Here is a 22,416-nt window from a genome sequence, read left to right as displayed (position 1 = left end):
TATACATGTAATGTGTGCTGTGCCAACTATCCTCTGCACCATGAAATAATGGCCCTCTGGGATCCGAGAGGGTACCAAGATGCCTAGTTTGCAAGCCTTGTCTGATCAGAATAGCCACCATGCTAGAAAAGATAGAGTAGGAAGAAAGGTATCTGTAGGAGGTCCAATCGCCAGCAAAAGAACGAATGGAGTCCCCAGGCATATGAGTCTATTCAGATGTGCAATCATCTGGCGAGCCTTGCTGTGATTTTTCATGCCCTGTACATTCCACATCAGCAATCTCATTGTGCCCTCAGCCACCTTCCACCCCAAACTGTAAGCATCAATTTTGTGGCAGCAGAGCAAAGATTTATTAGAATGAGCTCCACCCTATGGTAGTGTGCTCCGGGAAACGTGAAATGCATATACCTGGCATAGACAGAAAGAGTAATGCATCATGTTATCTGTGGCTATTGAAGCTATGTGTGCAGAGCTCACGTTTTGTGTAGTAGGTGTCAGCAAAGCACTGCTTCCCAGCCAATGTAAGAAGAGACTGGAGAAGCCGAGAAGGCCATGCAGTCAGTGAACCCGTGAAGAGGAGCAGGGTGACGGAGATCTGTAACCACTGTAACAGAGAGAGAAGCAAAGTGGCAGGACAGTTGCACAGACTGCTTTTATTCTGGAGCCAGTGTATTGGGCAGAGAAGAGAGGCCGAGCTCTGCATCCAATTTAACAGGAGACAACATCATAGAGTACAGGTTATGCAGCCACTCTAAGACGGGAGAGCATCAGAATGCCCAAGCACTGCAGCCAGTCAAAGATGAGAGAGCAATCCAGTGTCCAAGCTCGGCAGCCAGTCCAAGATAAGAGAGCAATGCTGTGTCCAAGCACTGCAGCCAGTCCAAGATAAGAGAGCAATGTGGTATCCAATCATTGCAGCCAGTCTAAGATGGGAGAGCATCGGAATGTCCAGGCACTGCAGCCACTCCAAGATGAGACAGCAATCCGGTGTCCAAGCTCTGCAGCCAATCCAAGATGAGAGAGCAATGCTGTGTCCAAGCACTGCAGCCAGTCCAAGATGAGAGAGCAGTGCGGTGTCCAAGCACTACAGCCAGTCTAAGATGAGATAGCATTAGAATGCCCAAGAACTGCAGCCAGTCCAAGATGAGAGAGCAATGTAGTGTCCAAGCACTACAGCCAGTCCAAGATGAGAGAGCAATGCTGTGTCCAAGCACTGCAACCAGTCCAAGATGAGAGAGCAATGCTGTGTCCAAGCACTGCAGCCAGTCTAAGATGAGAGAGCAATGCGGTGTCCAAGCACTACAGCCAGTCTAAGATGAGATAGCATTAGAATGCCCAAGAACTGCAGCCAGTCCAAGATGAGAGAGCAATGTAGTGTCCAAGCACTACAGCCAGTCCAAGATGAGAGAGCAATGCTGTGTCCAAGCACTGCAACCAGTCCAAGATGAGAGAGCAATGCTGTGTCCAAGCACTGCAGCCAGTCTAAGATGAGAGAGCAATGCGGTGTCCAAGCACTACAGCCAGTCTAAGATGAGATAGCATTAGAATGCCCAAGAACTGCAGCCAGTCCAAGATGAGAGAGCAATGTAGTGTCCAAGCACTACAGCCAGTCCAAGATGAGAGAGCAATGCTGTGTCCAAGCACTGCAACCAGTCCAAGATGAGAGAGCAATGCTGTGTCCAAGCACTGCAGCCAGCCCAAGATGAGAGAGCAATGTGGTGTCCAGGCACTGCAGCTTGTCTACGACGGAAGACCATCGGAATGTCCAGGCACAACAGCCAGTCCAGGATGAGAGAGGAATGTAGTGTCCAAGTACTGCTGCAGCCAGTCCAAGATGAGAGAGAATGTAGTGTCCAAGCACTGCAGCCACTCCAGGATCAGAGAGCAATGTAGTATCCAAGCACTGCAGCCAGTCCAAGATCAGAGAGCAAAGTAGTGTCCAAGCAATGCAGCCACTCCAAGATGAGGGAGCAATGCGATGTATAAGCACTGCAGCCAGTCCAAGATGAGAGAGCAATGTGGTGTCCAAGCTCTGCAGCTTGTCTAAGATGGGAGCGCATCAGAATGACCAGGCACTGCAGCCAGTCCAAGATGAGAGAGCATTGTAGTGTCCAAGCACTACAGTCTGTCAAAGATCAGAGAGCAATGTAGTGTCCAAGCACTGCTGTCAATCCAAGAACAGAGAGCAATGCATTGTCCAAGCACTGAAGCCAGTCAAGGATGAGAGAAACATGTGGGGTCCAACCACTACAGCCAGTCCAAGATGATAGAGCAATGTGGTATGCAAGCACTGCAGCCAGTCCAAGATGAGAGAGCAATGCAGTGTCCAAGCACTGCAGCCAGTTTGAGATGGGAGGGCATCATATCCCAGGCACAGCAGCCAGTCCAAAATGAGAGAGCAATGTGGTGTCCAAGCACTGCAGCTTGTCTAAGTCAGGAGAGCATCGGAATGTCCAGGCACTGCAGCCAGTCGAAGATGAGAGAGCAATTTAGTGCCCAGGCACTGCAGCCAGTCCAAGATGACAGAGCAATGCGGTATCCAAGCACTGCAGCCAGTCTAAGACAGGAGAGCATCAGAATGCCCAGGCACTGCAGCCAGTCCAAGATGAGAGAGCAATGTAGTGTTACAGCACTGCAGCCAGTCCAAGATGAGAGAGCAATGCAGTGTCCAAGCACTGCAGCAAGTCTAAGGCAGTAGAGCATCAGAATGCCCAGGCACTGCAGCCAGTCCAAGATGAGAGAGCAATGTGGTGTCCAAGCACTGCAGCTTGTCTAAGACGAGAGAGAATTGAAATGTCCAGACACTGCAGCCAGTCCACGATGAGAGAGCAATGTAGTGTCCAAACACTGCAGCCAGTCGAAGATCAGAGAGCAATGTAGTGTCCAAGCACTGCAGCCAGTCGAAGATCAGAGAGCAATGTAGTGCCCAAGCACTGCAGCCACTCCAAGATGAGAAAGCAATGAGATGGCCAAGCACTGCAGCCAGTCGATTGATGAGAGAGCAATGTGGTGTCCAAGCACTGCAGCCACTCCAAGATGAGAGAGGAATGCGATGTCCAAGCACTGCAGCCAGTCCAAGATGAGAGAGCAATGCGATGTCCAAGCACTGCAGCCAGTCCAAGATGAGAGAAATGCGATGTCCAAGCACTGCAGCCAGTCCAAGATGAGAGAGCAATGTGGTGTCCAAGCACTGCAGCTTGTCTAAGACAGGAGAGCATTGGAATGTCCAGGCACTGCAGCCAGTCCAAGATGAGAAAGCATTGCGGTGTCCAAGCACTGCAGCCAGTCCAAGATGAGAGAGCAATGTGGTGTCCAAGCACTGCAGCTTGTCTAAGACAGGAGAGCATTGGAATGTCCAGGCACTGCAGCCAGTCCAAGATGAGAAAGCAATGCGGTGTCCAAGCACTGCAGCCAGTTCAAGATGAGAGAGCAATGCGGTGTCCAAGCACTGCAGCTTGTCTAAGACAGGAGAGCATTGGAATGTCCAAGCACTGCAGCCAGACCAAGATGAGAAAGCAATGTAATGTTGAAGCACTGCAGCCACTCCAAGATGAGAGAGAAATGCGATGCCCAAGCACTGCAGCCAGTCCAAGATGAGAGAGCAATGTGGTGTCCAAGCACTGCAGCTTGTGTAAGACAGGAGAGCATTGGAATGTCCAAGCACTGCAGCCAGTCCAAGATGAGAAAGCAATGCAGTGTCCAAGCACTGCAGCCAGTCCACAATGAGAGAGCAATGCGGTGTCCAAGCACTGCAGCCAGTCCAAGATGAGAGAGCAATGCAGTGTCCAAGCACTGCAGCCAGTTTAAGACGGAAGAGCATTAGCATGCCCAAGCACTGCAGCCAGTCCAAGATGAGAGAGCAATGTGGTGTCCAAGCACTGCAGCTTGTCTGAGTTGGGAGAGCATCGTAATATCCAGGCACTGCAGCCAGTCCAAGATGAGAGAGCAACGTGGTGTCCAAGCACTGCAGCTTGACTAAGACAGGAGAGCGTCGGAATGTCCAGGCGCTGCAGCCACTCCAAGATGAGAGCGCAAGGCGATGTCCAAACACTGCAGCCAATCCAAGATGAGAGAGCAATGTGGTGTCCAAGCACTGCAGCCAGTCTAAGAGGGGAGAGCATCAGAATGCCCAGGCACTTCAGCCAGTCCAAGATGAGAGAGTAATGTGGTGTCCAAGCACTGCAGCCAGTCTAAGACGGGAGAGCATCGGAATGTCCAGGCGCTGCAGCCAGTCCAAGATGAGAGCGCAATGTGGTGTCCAAGCACTGCAGCTTGTCTAAGACGGGAGAGCATCGGAATGCCCAGGCACTGCAGCCAGTCCAAGATGCGAGTGCAATGTAGTGTCCAAGTACTGCAGCCAGTCCAAGATCAGAGAGCAATGTAGTGTCCAAGCACTGCAGCCAGTCAAAGATTATAGAGCAATGTAGTGTCCATGCACTGCAGCCACTCCAAGATTAGAGCGCAATGCGATGTCCAAACACTGCAGCCAATCCAAGATGAGAGAGCAATGTGGTGTCCAAGCACTGCAGCTTGTCTAAGACAGGAGAGCATCGGAATGTCCAGGCACTGCAGCCAGTCCTCAATGAGAGAGCAATGCAGTGTCCAAGCACTGCAGCCAGTCTAAGACAGGAGAGCATCAGACTGCCCACGCACTGCTGCCATTCCACGATGAGAGAGCAATGTAATGTCCAAGCACTGCAGCCAGTCCAAGATGAGAGAGCAATTCAGTGTCCAAGCACTGTAGCCAGTCCAAGATGAGAGAGCAATGCGGTGTCCAAGCTCTGCAGCCAGTCCAAGATGAGAGAGCAATGCGGTGTCCAAGCTCTGTAGCTTGTGTAAAACGGGAAAGCATTGGACTGTCCAAGCACTGCAGCCAGTTTAGGATGAAAGAACATCAGAGAGTCCGGGCTCTGTTCCTTGTCTAAAATGGAAGGTCGTTGGAATCTGAGCTCTGCAGCCATTCTAAGATGAGAGAGCATCAGAGTCCGGGCTCTGGTCCTTGTCTAAGATGAGAGAGCATCAGAGTCCGGGCTCTGGTCCTTGTCTAAGATGAGAGAGCATCAGAGTCCGGGCTCTGGTCCTTGTCTAAGATAAGAGAGCATCAGAGTCCGGGCTCTGGTCCTTGTCTAAGATGAGAGAGCATCAGAGTCCGGGCTCTGGTCCTTGTCTAAGATGGGAGAGCATCAGAGTCCGGGCTCTGTTCCTTGTCTAAGATGGAAGAGCATCAGAGTCCGGGCTCTGGTCCTTGTCTATGATGGAAGAGCATCAGAGTCCGGGCTCTGGTCCTTGTCTAAGATGAGAGCGCATCAGAGTCCGGGCTCTAGTCCTTGTCTAAGATGAGAGAGCATCAGAGTCCGGGCTCTGGTCCTTGTCTATGATGGAAGAGCATCAGAGTCCGGGCTCTGGTCCTTGTCTAAGATGGGAGAGCATCGGAGTCCGGGCTCTGGTCCTTGTCTAAGATGAGAGAGCATCAGAGTCTGGGCTCTGGTCCTTGTCTAAGATGGGAGAGCATCGGAGTCCGGGCTCTGGTCCTTGTCTAAGATGAGAGAGCATCAGAGTCCGGGCTCTGGTCCTTGTCTAAGATGAGAGAGCATCAGAGTCCGGGCTCTGGTCCTTGTCTATGATGGAAGAGCATCAGAGTCCGGGCTCTGGTCCTTGTCTAAGATGGGAGAGCATCGGAGTCCGGGCTCTGGTCCTTGTCTAAGATGAGAGAGCATCAGAGTCCGGGCTCTGGTCCTTGTCTAAGATGGAAGAGCATCAGAGTCGGGGCTCTGGTCCTTGTCTATGATGGAAGAGCATCAGAGTACGGGCTCTAGTCCTTGTCTAAGATGAGAGAGCATCAGAGTCCGGGCTCTGGTCCTTGTCTATGATGGAAGAGCATCAGAGTCCGGGCTCTGGTCCTTGTCTAAGATGGGAGAGCATCAGAGTCCGGGCTCTGTTCCTTGTCTAAGATGGAAGAGCATCAGAGTCCGGGCTCTGGTCCTTGTCTATGATGGAAGAGCATCAGAGTCCGGGCTCTGGTCCTTGTCTAAGATGAGAGCGCATCAGAGTCCGGGCTCTAGTCCTTGTCTAAGATGAGAGAGCATCAGAGTCCGGGCTCTGGTCCTTGTCTATGATGGAAGAGCATCAGAGTCCGGGCTCTGGTCCTTGTCTAAGATGGGAGAGCATCGGAGTCCGGGCTCTGGTCCTTGTCTAAGATGAGAGAGCATCGGAGTCCGGGCTCTGGTCCTTGTCTAAGATGAGAGAGCATCAGAGTCCGGGCTCTGGTCCTTGTCTAAGATGGAAGAGCATCAGAGTCCGGGCTCTGGTCCTTGTCTAAGATGGAAGAGCATCAGAGTCCGGGCTCTGGTCCTTGTCTAAGATGGAAGAGCATCAGAGTCCGGGCTCTGGTCCTTGTCTAAGATGAGAGAGCATCAGAGTCCGGGCTCTGGTCCTTGTCTAAGATGAGAGAGCATCAGAGTCCGGGCTCTGGTCCTTGTCTAAGATGGAAGAGCATCAGAGTCCGGGCTCTGGTCCTTGTCTATGATGGAAGAGCATCAGAGTCCGGGGTCTGGTCCTTGTCTATGATGGAAGAGCATCAGAGTCCGGGCTCTGGTCCTTGTCTAAGATGAGAGCGCATCAGAGTCCGGGCTCTGGCCCTTGTCTAAGATGAGAGAGCATCAGAGTCCGGGCTCTGGTCCTTGTCTAAGATGGAAGAGCATCAGAGTCCGGGCTCTGGTCCTTGTCTAAGATGGGAGAGCATCGGAGTCCGGGCTCTGGTCCTTGTCTAAGATGAGAGCGCATCAGAGTCCGGGCTCTGGCCCTTGTCTAAGACGAGAGAGCATCAGAGTCCGGGCTCTGGTCCTTGTCTAAGATGGAAGAGCATCAGAGTCCGGGCTCTGGTCCTTGTCTAAGATGGAAGAGCATCAGAGTCCGGGCTCTGGCCCTTGTCTAAAATGAGAGAGCATCAGAGTCCGGGCTCTGGTCCTTGTCTAAGATGAGAGAGCATCAGAGTCCGGGCTCTGGTCCTTGTCTAAGATGGAAGAGCATCAGAGTCCGGGCTCTGGTCCTTGTCTAAGATGGAAGAGCATCAGAGTCCGGGCTCTGGCCCTTGTCTAAGATGAGAGAGCATCAGAGTCCGGGCTCTGGTCCTTGTCTAAGATGGAAGAGCATCAGAGTCCGGGCTCTGACCCTTGTCTAAGATGAGAGAGCCTCAGAGTCCGGGCTCTGGCCCTTGTCTAAGATGGAAGAGCATCAGAGTCCGGGCTCTGGCCCTTGTCTAAGATGAGAGAGCATCAGAGTCCGGGCTCTGGCCCTTGTCTAAGATGAGAGAGCATCAGAGTCCGGGCTCTGGCCCTTGTCTAAGATGAGAGAGCATCAGAGTCCGGGCTCTGGCCCTTGTCTAAGATGAGAGAGCATCAGAGTCCGGGCTCTGGCCCTTGTCTAAGATGAGAGAGCATCAGAGTCCGGGCTCTGGTCCTTGTCTAAGATGAAAGAGCATCAGAGTCCGGGCTCTGGTCCTTGTCTAAGATGAGAGAGCATCAGAGTCCGGGCTCTGGTCCTTGTCTAAGATGAGAGAGCATCAGAGTCCGGGCTCTGGTCCTTGTCTAAGATGGAAGAGCATCAGAGTCCGGGCTCTGGTCCTTGTCTAAGATGGAAGAGCATCAGAGTCCGGGCTCTGGTCCTTGTCTAAGATGAGAGAGCATCAGAGTCCGGGCTCTGGTCCTTGTCTAAGATGGAAGAGCATCAGAGTCGGGGCTCTGGTCCTTGTCTAAGATGGAAGAGCATCAGAGTCCGGGCTCTGGTCCTTGTCTAAGATGAGAGAGCATCAGAGTCCGGGCTCTGGTCCTTGTCTAAGATGAGAGAGCATCAGAGTCCGGGCTCCGGTCCTTGTCTAAGATGGAAGAGCATCAGAGTCCGGGCTCTGGTCCTTGTCTAAGATGAGAGAGCATCAGAGTCCGGGCTCCGGTCCTTGTCTAAGATGGAAGAGCATCAGAGTCCGGGCTCTGGTCCTTGTCTAAGATGAGAGAGCATCAGAGTCCGGGCTCCGGTCCTTGTCTAAGATGGAAGAGCATCAGAGTCCGGGCTCTGGTCCTTGTCTAAGATGGAAGAGCATCAGAGTCCGGGCTCTGGTCCTTGTCTAAGATGAGAGAGCATCAGAGTCCGGGCTCTGGTCCTTGTCTAAGATGGAAGAGCATCAGAGTCCGGGCTCTGGTCCTTGTCTAAGATGAGAGAGCATCAGAGTCCGGGCTCTGGTCCTTGTCTAAGATGAGAGAGCATCAGAGTCCGGGCTCTAGTCCTTGTCTAAGATGAGAGAGCATCAGAGTCCGGGCTCTGGTCCTTGTCTATGATGGAAGAGCATCAGAGTCCGGGCTCTGGTCCTTGTCTAAAATGAGAGAGCATCAGAGTCCGGGCTCTGGCCCTTGTCTAAGATGAGAGAGCATCAGAGTCCGGGCTCTGGTCCTCGTCTAAGATGGAAGAGCATTGGGGAGTCCTGGCTTTGTAACCAGTGTAAGATCGGCGAGCAGTGAGGAGTCCGGGGTCAGGCTAAGGAGTCCAGGCTCTGCCGCCAGCGTAACATGGGAGATCGTCAGATAATCCATCCTCTACTGCTAATCACCAGAGAAGTGCGACTCTGCACCAGTGCCACGGTGGAAAGAAGCAGAGAGTGCAGGCAGTGCAGCCAGTGAGAGTGAGAGGACCCAAGGCACGTGCCTACTGCTATTGTCGGAAGAATATGCATCATGAGAGTAACAGTGAGAGAATACAAGAAACCATGCCGATTAGATAAAAATGGTAAAAGGTCATGTTCTGCACCGGTGAACCCAGGGAAAGGCACAAAGGTCAGGGCCTGCAGTCTGGGGAGAGTAGAGGTGCCATGTCCCGCCGCCAGTGTCAGGGAAAGATAGATCCCAAATCCTGTCATCAAATAGTTGAGTAAAGCAGAGACCAAAGCCGCATAGTGCATACAAGGGTGGTGCTCTATGGAGTATAAAGTCTGCAGTCACTGAATCAGTGGAGATAATCCCTGCTGCTGCAGTTAGTGTCACTGGGGAGACAAGCAGAGAGACGAGCCGCTGCAGCCAATGTAACAGGGTAGAGAGCAGGAGCACAGGATCTGCTCTCAAACTGGGACAGGAATGACTCTTCTGCAGCCTGAAGACAGTCATAGGACTGAGACACCAGACCATAGGACTGAGACACCAGACCATAGGACTTAGACACCAGACCATAGGACTGAGACACCAGACCATAGGACTGAGACACCAGACCATAGGATTTAGACACCAGGCCATAGGACTGAGACACCAGACCATGGGACTGAGACACCAGACCATAGGACTGAGACACCAGACCATAGGACTATGACACCAGACCATACGACTGAGACACCAGACCATAGGACTAAAACACCAGACCATGGGACTGAGACACCAGATCATAGGACCGAGACACCAGACCATAGGACTGAGACACCAGGCCATAGGATTTAGACACCAGGCCATAGGACTGAGACACCAGACCATGGGACTGAGACACCAGACCATAGGACTGAGACACCAGACCATAGGACTATGACACCAGACCATACGACTGAGACACCAGACCATAGGACTAAAACACCAGACCATGGGACTGAGACACCAGATCATAGGACCGAGACACCAGACCATAGGACTGAGACACCAGGCCATAGGATTTAGACACCAGGCCATAGGACTGAGACACCAGACCATGGGACTGAGACACCAGACCATAGGACTGAGACACCAGACCATAGGACTATGACACCAGACCATACGACTGAGACACCAGACCATAGGACTAAAACACCAGACCATGGGACTGAGACACCAGATCATAGGACCGAGACACCAGACCATAGGACTGAGACACCAGACCATAGGACTGAGACACCAGACCATAGGATTTAGACACCAGGCCATAGGACTGAGACACCAGACCATGGGACTGAGACACCAGACCATAGGACTGAGACACCAGACCATAGGACTATGACACCAGACCATACGACTGAGACACCAGACCATAGGACTAAAACACCAGACCATGGGACTGAGACACCAGATCATAGGACCGAGACACCAGACCATAGGACTGAGACACCAGGCCATAGGATTTAGACACCAGGCCATAGGACTGAGACACCAGACCATGGGACTGAGACACCAGACCATAGGACTGAGACACCAGACCATAGGACTATGACACCAGACCATACGACTGAGACACCAGACCATAGGACTAAAACACCAGACCATGGGACTGAGACACCAGATCATAGGACCGAGACACCAGACCATAGGACTGAGACACCAGGCCATAGGATTTAGACACCAGGCCATAGGATTGAGACACCAGACCATGGGACTGAGACACCAGACCATAGGACTGAGACACCAGACCATAGGACTGAGACACCAGACCATAGGACTGAGACACCAGACCATAGGGCTGAGACACCCGACTATAGGACTGAGACACCAGATCATAAGCCTGAGACACCAGATCATAAGACAGGGACACCAGACCATAGGACTGTGACACCAGACCATAGGACTGAGACACCAGACCATGGGACTGAGACACCAGACCATGGGACTGAGACACCAGACCATAGGACTGTGACACAAGACCATAGGACTGTGATACCAGACCATAGGACTGAGACACCAGATCATAGGAATGAGACACCAGACCATGGGACTGAGACACCAGACCATAGGACTGAGACACCAAACCATAGGACTGTGACACCAGACCATAGGACTGAGACACCAGACCATAGGACTGAGACACCAGACCATGGGACTGAGACACCAGACCATAGGACTGAGACACCAAACCATAAGACTGTGACACCAGACCATGGGACTGAGACACCAGACCATAGGACTGAGACACCAGACCATGGGACTGAGACATCAGACCATGGGACTGAGACACCAGACCATAGGACTGAGACTCCAGGCCATAAGACTTACACACCAGGCCATAGGACTGAGACACCAGACCATAGGACTGAGACACCAGACCATAGGACTGAGACACCCGACCATAGGACTGTGACACCAGACCATAGGACTGAGACACCAGACCATAGGACTGAGACACCAGACCATAGGACTGTGACACCAGACCATGGGACTGAGACACCAGACCATAGGACTGAGACACCAGACCATGGGACTGTGACACCAGACCATAGGACTGAGACACCAAACCATAGGACTGTGACACCAGACCATAGGACTGAGACACCAGACCATAGGGCTGAGACACCAGACCATGGGACTGAGACACCAGACCATAGGACTGAGACACCAGACCATAGGACTGAGACACCAGACCATGGGACTGAGACACCAGACCATAGGACTGAGACACCAGACCATAGGACTGAGACTCCAGGCCATAAGACTTACACACCAGGCCATAGGACTGAGACACCAGACCATGGGACTGAGACACCAGACCATAGGACTGAGACACCAGACCATAGGACTGTGACACCAGACTATAGGACTGAGACACCAGACCATGGGACTGAGACACCAGACCATAGGACTGAGACACCAGACCATGGGACTGAGACACCAGACCATAGGACTGAGACACCAGACCATAGGACTGAGACACCAGACCATGGGACTGAGACACCAGACCATAGGACTGAGACACCAGATCATAGGACTGAGACACCAGACCATGGGACTGAGACAGCAAGCTATAGGACTTAGACACCAGGCCATAGGACTGAGACACCAGACCATAGAACTGAGACACCAGATCATAAGACAGGGACACCAGACCATAGGACTGTGACAACAGACCATAGGACTGAGACACCATACCATGGGACTGTGACACCAGACCATAGGACTAAGACACCAGACCATGGGACTGAGACATCAGACCATAGGAATGAGACACCAGACCATAGGACTAAGACACCAGACCATAGGACTGAGACACCAGACCATGGGACTGAGACACCAGACCATAGGACTGAGACACCAAACCATAGGACTGTGACACCAGACCATGGGACTGAGACACCAGACCATGGGACTGAGACACCAGACCATAGGACTGTGACACCAGACCATGGGACTGAGACACCAGACCATGGGACTGAGACACCAGACCATGGGACTGAGACACCAGACCATAGGACTGTGACACAAGACCATAGGACTGTGATACCAGACCATAGGACTGAGACACCAGATCATAGGAATGAGACACCAGACCATGGGACTGAGACACCAGACCATAGGACTGAGACACCAAACCATGGGACTGTGACACCAGACCATAGGACTGAGACACCAGACCATAGGACTGAGACACCAGACCATGGGACTGAGACACCAGACCATAGGACTGAGACACCAAACCATAGGACTGTGACACCAGACCATGGGACTGAGACACCAGACCATAGGACTGAGACACCAGACCATGGGACTGAGACATCAGACCATGGGACTGAGACACCAGACCATAGGACTGAGACTCCAGGCCATAAGACTTACACACCAGGCCATAGGACTGAGACACCAGACCATAGGACTGTGACACCAGACCATAGGACTGAGACACCAGACCATGGGACTGAGGCACCAGACCATAGGACTGAGACACCAGACCATGGGACTGAGACACCAGACCATAGGACTGAGACACCAGACCATAGGACTGTGACACCAGACCATGGGACTGAGACACCAGACCATAGGACTGTGACACCAGACCATGGGACTGAGACACCAGACCATAGGACTGAGACACCAAACCATAGGACTGTGACACCAGACCATAGGACTGAGACACCAGACCATAGGGCTGAGACACCAGACCATGGGACTGAGACACCAGACCATAGGACTGAGACACCAGACCATGGGACTGAGACACCAGACCATAGGACTGAGACACCAGACCATAGGACTGAGACTCCAGGCCATAAGACTAACACACCAGGCCATAGGACTGAGACACCAGACCATGGGACAGAGACACCAGACCATAGGACTGAGACACCAGACCATAGGACTGTGACACCAGACTATAGGACTGAGACACCAGACCATGGGACTGAGACACCAGACCATAGGACTGAGACGCCAGACCATGGGACTGAGACACCAGACCATAGGACTGAGACACCAGACCATAGGACTGAGACACCAGACCATGGGGCTGAGACACCAGACCATAGGACTGAGACACCAGATCATAGGACTGAGACACCAGACCATGGGACTGAGACAGCAAGCTATAGGACTTAGACACCAGGCCATAGGACTGAGACACCAGACCATAGAACTGAGACACCAGATCATAAGACTGAGACACCAGATCATAAGACAGGGACACCAGACCATAGGACTGTGACAACAGACCATAGGACTGAGACACCATACCATGGGACTGAGACACCAGACCATAGGACTAAGACACCAGACCATGGGACTGAGACATCAGACCATAGGAATGAGACACCAGACCATAGGACTAAGACTCCAGGCCATAGGACTGAGACACCAGGCCATAGGACTGAGACACCAGACCATAGGAGTGTGACACGAGACCATAGGACTGTGACACCAGACCATAGGACTGAGACACCAGACCATAGGACTGAGACACCAGACCATGGGACTGAGACACCAGACCATAGGACTGAGACACCAGACCATAGGACTGTGACACCAGACCATAGGACTGTGACACTAGACCACAGGACTGAAACACCAGATCATAGGACTGAGACACCAGACCATGGGACTGAGACACCTGACAATAGGACTGAGACACCAGACCATAGGACTGAGACACCAGACCATAGGGCTGAGACACCCGACTATAGGACTGAGACACCAGATCATAAGCCTGAGACACCAGATCATAAGACAGGGACACCAGACCATAGGACTGTGACACCAGACCATAGGACTGAGACACCAGACCATAGGTCTGAGACACCAGACCATAGGACTGAGGCCAGATTTTACAGCTAGAAGCATAGAGGAGATATGGGGCAGGCCATGCTATGTAGTCAGTGTACCAGAGCAGGAGAGTGGAGATGTCAAGTGCAGCAGTTGCTGAAGAGGCGAGAGAAGTAGAAAGACCAAGGCCTGCTGTGTCTAGAAGAATAGATCATGTGCTACAGTGCACCGGGGACGGAAGCAAAGACCAAGCACTACAGTCATCAAGGAGGAGAGGGGAGAGAGCCCGGGTCTGTGCCCCAGCATGGAGGAGCAGCAAGTCATGGTCTGCTCTCAGTGGAAGCGGCTGCGAAAAGTACAGGGCCAAGGCTCCGCAGCGGGTTTCACAAGGATAAAACTGAAGACAGGCTGCAAATCCAGTTTAAAAGGGAACAGGTCTATGGCCAGGCTCAGGATAGGACTGAGGTCAGGCTCCACCGCCAGTTTTACAAGGATGGGTCTGAGGCCCGGCTCTGCAGCCAAGGATAAGACTGAGGTCGGGCTCCACCGCCAGTTTTACAAGGATTGGTCTGAAGCCAGGCTCTGAAGCTCGTTTTACAAGCACAGGACTGAAGCCAGGCTCCAGAGCAGGGGCAGCTCCTGCGCTAAGGTGGAGGGGCATCACCCCACTGCCTTTCAGCACGGAAAAAAAAGGAAAAATAAAATGATAATAACAAGATATTCTTATCATTTTATTTTTCTGTGCTGGGGCAGTTTTGTGGGGCGGGGCAAGGCTGCACGGGGGTAGGAGTGGTGGCACCCTCCTAAGTGCGCGTGAATGTTTGGCTGGCTCTCTGGGAACAGCCAAAAACTCATGCACACTTTGCATGTTCTCCACTCAGGCTGCATTACAACCTGGGTGGAAAACATGCCCAGTCTTCCATTCCCCATCTGAGCGCTGAACCACGATGCTCAGACCAATCACAACGCTGCATTGCAGCGTTGTGATTGGCTCAGGGGAGCCTATCCTGCTTCCTGTACCAACAGAAGCCAGGAAGAGGATGGAAGAGAGGCGGCTGCCAGCCGGCCCGCAGGTAAGTGATTTTATTTTTTATTTTTATTTTCTTCCCCCTCCCCGCCCCAACGCTAATTCGTGGGAGCAGCCGCGACTGCTCCAAAGGTTTTACAAGCATAGGACGTACACCAGGCTCTGCAGTCAGTGGCTCAAGGATAGCACTGAGAAGAGGCTCCACAGCCAGTTGCATAAGCACAGGTCTATGGACAGGCTCTGCAGCCAGTTGTATAAGGACAGGTCTATAGACAGGCTCTGCAGCCGGTTGTATAAGGAAAGGACTGGGACCAAGGCCCACAGCCAGCTTGACAAGGAGAGGGCTGAGACCAGGCTCTGCAGCCGTGGAAGCATTCCAGTGAGGCTGAGAGGTTAAGCCCCACAATCACTAATAATTGGAATTCAAATCTGGTTTTGTGTAACCAGGGAAGGTGGCTGAAAGACAATGCATTGCAGACATTGCAACCATTAAGAAACTGAAATGCAAGGCTTTGCAGACAGTTTAGAAGTTCAATGTTTGAGAGACCGGGCTCTGTAGCCAATGTAACCACAGAGACGATGAGGGGCCAGAAGGCCATGCAGCCAGTGTGACAGTAAAAAGTGGAGAAGCCCTGCTCTATGGTAAGGATAACAGTGCAGTGGTTTGGAGACCAGGCTCTGGTGCCAAGACTAGTGGCTGATATAAGAGGGGAGGGGTACAGAGACCAGGCACTGCAGCCAGTGTCCCAGAGAGAAGCAAAGAATAGAGTCTGATACCATAGGGGAGGGGTACAGAGGCCAGGCACTGCAGCCAGTGTCCCAGAGAGATGCAAGGAAGCCAAGACTAGGTGCTGATAAAGAAGGGAGGAGTATAGAGGCCAGGCACTGCAGCCAGTGAAACAAACAGAGAAGGAAGGAAGTCAAGACTAGGTGCTGATAAAGAAGGGAGGAGTATAGAGGCCAGGCACTGCAGCCAGTGAAACAAACAGAGAAGGAAGGAAGTCAAGACTAGGTGCTGATACCAGATGGGAGAGGTACAGAGACCAGGCACTGCAGTCAGTGTCCCAGAGAGATGCAAAGAAGCCAAGACTGGGTGCTGACAACGAAGGGAGGAGTATAGAGGCCGGGCAATGCAGCCAGTGAAACAAAGAGAGAAGCAAGGAAGTCAAGACTAGGGGCTGATAAAGAAGGGAGGAGTATAGAGGCCAGGAGACTATGCAGCCAGTGAAACAAAGAGAGAAGCAAGAAAGTCAAGACTAGTAGCTGATACCAGAAGGGAGGAGTATAGAGGCCAGGCACTGCAGCCAATGAAACAAGGAGAGAAGCAAGGAAGTCAAGACTAGTGGCTGATACAAGATGGGAGGGGTACAGAGACCAGGCACTGCAGCCAGTGTCCCAGAGAGAAGCAAAGAAGCCAAGAATAGAGTCTGATACCAGAGGGGAGGGGTACAGAGGCCAGGCACTGCAGCCAATGCAACAGGGACAGAAGCAAAGAAGCCAAGACTAGTGGCTGATAAAGATAGGAGGAGTATAGAGACCAGGCACTGCAGACAGTGTCACAGGGAGAGAAGTAAAGAAGCCAAGACTAGTGGCTGATAAAGATGGGAGGAGTATAGAGACCAGGCACTGCAGCCAGTGTCACAGAGAGAGAAGCAAAGAAGCCAAGACTACAGGCTGATACAAGAGGGGAGGAGAACAGAGGCCAGGCACTGCAGCCAGTGTCTCAGGGAGAGAAGTAAAGAAGCCAAGATTAAAGGCTGATACAAGAGGAGAGGAGTACAGAGGGCAGGCACCTCAGCCAGTGTACCAGAGATAGAAGCAAAGAAGCCAAGACTAGTGGCTGATACAAAAGGAGAGGGGTATACAGGCCAGGCTCTGCCGCCAGTGCAACAAGGAGAGAAGCAAAGAAACCAATACTAGAGGCTGATACAAGAGGGGAGGAGTACAGAGGCCAGGCACTGCAGACAGTGCAACAGGGAGAGAAGCAAAGAAGCCAAGACTAGATGCTGATACAAGAGGGGAGGAGTATAGAGGCCAGGCATTGCAGACAGTGCAACAGGGAAAGAAGCAAAGAAGCCAAGACTAGGGGCTGATAAATAAGAGAGGAGTATAGAGGCCAGCTATTGCAGCCAGTGTACCAGAGAGCAGCAAAGAAGCCAAGACTAGGGGCTGATAGAAGAAGTTAATAGTACCGAGGCTAGGGACTACAGCCACTGCAACAGGAAGAGAAGCACAGAAGACAAGACAAGTGGCTGATACAAGAGGGGAGGAGTACAGAGACCAGGCACTGCAGCCAGTGCAACAGGGAGAAGCAAAGAAGCCAAGAATAGAGTCTGATACCAGAGGGGAGGGGTACAGAGGCCAGGCACTGCAGCCAATGCAACAGGGACAGAAGCAAAGAAGCCAAGACTAGTGGCTGATAAAGATAGGAGGAGTATAGAGACCAGGCACTGCAGCCAGTGTCACAGGGAGAGAAGCAAAGAAGCCAAGATTAAAGGCTGATACAAGAGGAGAGGAGTACAGAGGGCAGGCACCTCAGCCAGTGTCACAGGGAGAGAAGTAAAGAAGCCAAGACTAGTGGCTGATAAAGATGGGAGGAGTATAGAGACCAGGCACTGCAGCCAGTGTCACAGGGAGAGAAGCAAAGAAGCCAAGACTACAGGCTGATACAAGAGGGGAGGAGAACAGAGGCCAGGCACTGCAGCCAGTGCAACAGGGAGAAGCAAAGGAGCCAAGACTAGTGGTTGATAGAAGACGTTAGTGGTACAGAGGCCAGGCACTGCAGACAGTGCAACAGGGAGAGACGCAAAGAAACCAACACTAGGTGATGATACAAGAGGGGAGGAGTACAGAGACCAGGCACTGCAGCCTGTGCAACAGGGAGAAGCAAAGGAGCAAAGACTGGTGGCTGATAAGTAAGGGAGGAGTATAGAGGCCAGGCACTGCAGCCAGTGCCCCGGAGAGATGCAGGGGGTCCGGCTCTGAATACGGATTTACAGACAGGGAAATACAGAAACTGTTGTGTGAATACAGCTCACCAGGAATAGCAGAAAGCAAAGCTTTCTGTAGAAATGTGTATCATCCAAAATACAGGTGTTTGATTTTGGAGCCGTGCATCCATTCGGTTCAAAAATTACCGTTTGATATTTGTTTCCAATGCCATACCTTTCTGGCACGTGAGTAGTATTTTCTAAACATTCAATTGAGTGTTTTTCATCCAGTTTCTTTTTTCCCGTTAAGGTTCCTCCTGCCCCACCCCACCCCACACAGAATAATTAAAGCACTGGTGATGTCTTCCTTATAATTTCTTGCATTGATAGGTGGGTCCAATGCATCTGTTCTAAGCATCAAGCGCCAGAACTGAGGTATTTTCGAATTTAAACAAATTCGTTGACATTTGCCTACTTTGAGTTCCGGTGCTTCATTAAAAGTTATAAAACATTTTTCGATTATGAATACACCCCCCCCCCCCCTTCCTCAGCGCCCCCATCATCACACATCTAGACAATATACAACGCAATGAAACCACTTATTGTTTCAAACACACACAACCAACACAAACAACCGAAAGTATCGTCAAACGGTCGTTTCGAACTTTACTTCGAACCCGCATAATTGTGCAACGTGGTGCATAAATTAACAGAACCACTAACAAATAACATTTAAACCAAATTAAAGGGCAGTTGTGAGAAAACAGCAACTATTAAAACAAAATTAGCATAAATTCTGCTTTCATCTCCGAATATCTTATATATTAAATGTTACTGACATTTTTCACCTCAACAAATGTCACAATGTGCTTTTTGCGCAAATTGAGGTTTACCCTACCTCTGGATAGTCCCCAGGGAATCTCCTGTAGTCTTCTTAAACTGCTCCGTGTAGTGACTAAACCCCTTAAATGGCATTTTCTGTCCGTTTTGTGATGCTTTTGTAATATGCAGTTCCCCTTGGTAGTCAATGAGTCACTCCTTGGTCAAACATGCTACTCTGTTAAGTTTAGCACCGTCGCTGATAGTGCGTCAGCAGCAGAAGCAGGTAAGTCGCCCGTCCACAGTCCCCAAAGTTAGGCCTGCCTCCCCTTGGTGGTCTCCTAGGGGTCAGGCATGTGTGAGACAGCTGCTGGTCCAGCACTGGTTCTGGTACCAGACAGAGGCTAGTGGTACTGTATGGATAATCCACTGATGGGGACCGCCAGACCTGGAAGCACCAAGACTTCTATTGAAGAGCTGAGAAAAGGGCAACGCGGCCAGGAGGGAGGTGAAGTTAAGGCTCGGGGCTTGGCTTCAGGTGGACCAAGCTGCTCAAACTTCTGTCGCATCCTCTAGATCTTCGCAGGAAGATGCGCGCGCGCGCTTCATTTGCTAATTGTCTCGCCTCCAAGCTCCGGTGCGTGCGCGAGCGCGCGAGCGCAGGGAGGCTCTGTCTGTAACGTGAGACAAGTAACGGGATCTCACCTGTCCGCCAAGCACTCAGCTATATTAATAGGATCTCGTTTAATGCACTGCGCAGCACTCGATTAAACATGCATGAGCGTTGTCTCACCTTTGGTTGTTTGAGTGACGTAAACTGGAGACGAGCGGATGAAGTTCCCATCCAGTATCAATGCACCTTTCCACGCCTCAGAAGCCCGCGCGCCACGCCGGGGATTATTGAGAATACCCCGCTCCACAAAGCGCCTCCATTCAAAGTATTGTTCATAATGTGCCAAGTGTCTGGAGCTGCTCCGGCAAATGACACGCTGACTCAATTCCCCCGAAAAATAGCAATATCCTGTGGCAGGGGTTGGAAAATGTGTTGATTGTAATCGGGGTGATATTGTAAAAAGAAACAACACATGATCTGATCATCCCGCGATTTAATTTAAAAAGGGTAAAACAGAAACAGAGAGTTTTCTCTGAATATCATCAGCCCCTGCCACCCTGCCTTTCCCTACTTCAACCATCAGAAGCACTCCAGTAACAAAGACTTATATGATTTACATGGAAACGTACTTATGCACGTCTGTGCTATATAGATATATGTACAGCAGAGTACCAATATTTTTTTCAGATTCATTGAAAGACAGAAATTACGCAATTTTTTGTTCAGTCATAAACAGATTTTTAAAAATGGGAGGTGAAGTGAGACGAATAAGGGAATAAACCCAGAGACAGCAGCAGAAGTTAAAATCCCTACCTGCCCTTTACAAACTGTGTGAGCTTGGGAAAGTTACTTCCCTCTCTCTTTTTCACTGTTATCTTAACTGCAAAATGGCATCTGTTAGGAGAGGGATTTCCTTGAGAAGAGCCATGTAATCAATATTGTAATCCGAGGTGTGTGACAGGCTTGACACGCCATCCTAGGCTAAGAGACAGGGTACGGTCCTCTGTGCGCTGGAATTCGTCCAATTACTGGTCAGTTGTGACAACTGGAACTCAGAGGCACACAATGCAGCAAGCAGAAGATTTACCTCTGCTACTGGCAAGGCAAGAGTCACCACACCATCACCAGCCATGACACTAGGCATCTTTTTAGACAGATTAGCACAGGAGTTGTCAGTTTTGCCCGTGTGTGGATCTTGTACACTCCCATGTTGATATCATTCAGTTCATCTTTAGTCTGTGAGCTGGAGCGAGAGCCTTTTTCAGCCGGCATTGGTTACATTCTCACACAGTCCGCTGGCTGTCCCAGAAACTCTTCTTTCAGAAAACCCTATCAAATCTGAAATGCCCTTGACCCATATAGGTCCCCCTGGCCCCATCTATGTGTCTTTGGATAGTTCTGACTATGGTGGTGAGAAGTGTGCAGATCTTTCTCCACTCTGTTGCCTCCATGTCCTGCTTCTACTGTCCAAGGGAATAGTGATCTTGCCACCCCCTGGTTTATTCCTCAGGGTGCGTTTATTAGCCGTGTTTCATCTGCATGACCGAACTACAGACATTTCCCAGAACTCAACCCAATGTCTGTAGACCGCGCATATCACAGCAGCGTTGGCCCTTTTGGGCCTTCCTATGTGTCATCATGTCTCCTCCTTCCTATGCTGGCATTGCCTACCATAGATGTAAAGTACATTAGGTTACAGCGCTTTGTCAGTTTCATTAGGCCTTATGTAACTAAGGCCTAATTTTTCAGAGGAGATCAATTCAAAGCATGCAACTGGAAAACTTCTAGTCATGAAAATATCAACCTTTTGAGCAAAGAAAGCTGAAAGACGAGTGTTTAGCTTCAAGGGGCCAAATTATGGAGTGTTCCACCCCTATCACTGGTATGCAAGGAAGCTGACCTATTCTTTCATAAATAAAAGTAAAACGTGATTATTCTTTTGTTACAGTGAAGCAGCAAACTTCGTATATCAGGACAGTTTCCTGGTCAAAAGCTCTAAGGGATAACAGCCAGTACAATGCTGCTGTTAGCACGCATAACCTTTACCACGTGGTTGTTACAACGTGTACACCGTTACCACGCATAGCCTTTACCACACATTTTTTTCAACGCATATGCCTTTACCATGCACGCCTTTCCAACAAATTACATTGTAAAGGCATGAACGGTAATGGCATATGCATGGTACTTACTGGTGATAAGGGCATACGTTTGGTAACTGGGGTAAAGGCACCTGTGTGGCAAACAGCGTCGTTAGAGGAACAAAAAGACCCTTCTGCTTCCTCTTTACGACCTGCCCCGTGCCTCAGCCTTTAAAGGCTGTCTCGTTGTCGTGAGGTAAGGGTAATTGGGTATGGGAGGGGGGTCTTGAGGGCCGGGCAGGGCTTTAGGGTTTTGGGCTGGGGGGGTTTAAGGACTGGGGAACAGGAGGGGGAGGGACTGCACCAGGGGCTTGTTTTAGGACTTTGGGCTGGGGCCGGGTTTTCATATAAGGACTGGGGGCCGAGGGGGGAGGGTCGCATTAGGGATTCAGCTTTAAAGCTCAGTGTAGGGGCCTGGTTTTGTTAAGGAGCGGGGGTGGCAGGGTTGCTCCAGGGGACCAATGTTAGGGCTCAGGGCTGGGGCCAGAAACGTTTTGTAAAGGAAACAAACAACTACAGGTGAGGGGAGGTTGTGCTGGGTTCCAGTTTTAAGGATCAGGGCAGGGGCTGGGTATTTTTTTTACAGGGCTAGGGGCCAGCGGAGGTCGCGCTGGGGTCCAGTTTTAGGTCTCAGGGCTGGGATCAGGGAAAACCTTTTCCAGGCATAACCCTTTAACATTCATGCTTTTACATCGGAATTTGTTGTTGCGTGGTAAAGGCATTATCATTGTAAAAAAATGTGTGCTAAAGGTTATACGTAGTAATGGCATTCTTGTTGTAACGCACGTGTTGCAATGGCTAGCATTACAACAGAATGCGTTGTTCGGTCACATATCCGCTCCAAGACACTTTCTGAGCATTAAAGTGTCTGAGATGTTACTTCGACTTAAGTTAATACCACACTCCATAACATGACAACATGCCATACCAT

At 51.0% G+C, this 22,416-nt stretch overlaps 1 protein-coding gene across 1 annotated transcript in view; it reads right to left on the bottom strand.

Annotated features, from left to right (window-relative positions):
* Nucleotides 1-19,288, bottom strand: part of SLC17A8 (solute carrier family 17 member 8) — a 332,347-nt gene extending 313,059 nt beyond the window's left edge. The window contains exon 1 of the mRNA XM_085650684.1: nucleotides 18,811-19,288. Within this exon, the coding sequence (XP_085506810.1) occupies nucleotides 18,811-18,887 (77 nt within the window). The 5' untranslated portion in view covers nucleotides 18,888-19,288. The remainder of the gene's footprint in view (nucleotides 1-18,810) is intronic.
* Between the last annotated feature and the right edge of the window lie 3,128 nt (nucleotides 19,289-22,416).

The sequence above is a fragment of the Triturus cristatus genome, chromosome 4_1 (assembly GCF_964204655.1).
Source record: "Triturus cristatus chromosome 4_1, aTriCri1.1, whole genome shotgun sequence".
Taxonomy (NCBI): domain Eukaryota; kingdom Metazoa; phylum Chordata; class Amphibia; order Caudata; family Salamandridae; genus Triturus; species Triturus cristatus.
The sequence above is the reverse complement of the archived record's forward strand: the minus strand, read 5'-3'. Positions and strand labels throughout refer to the sequence as shown.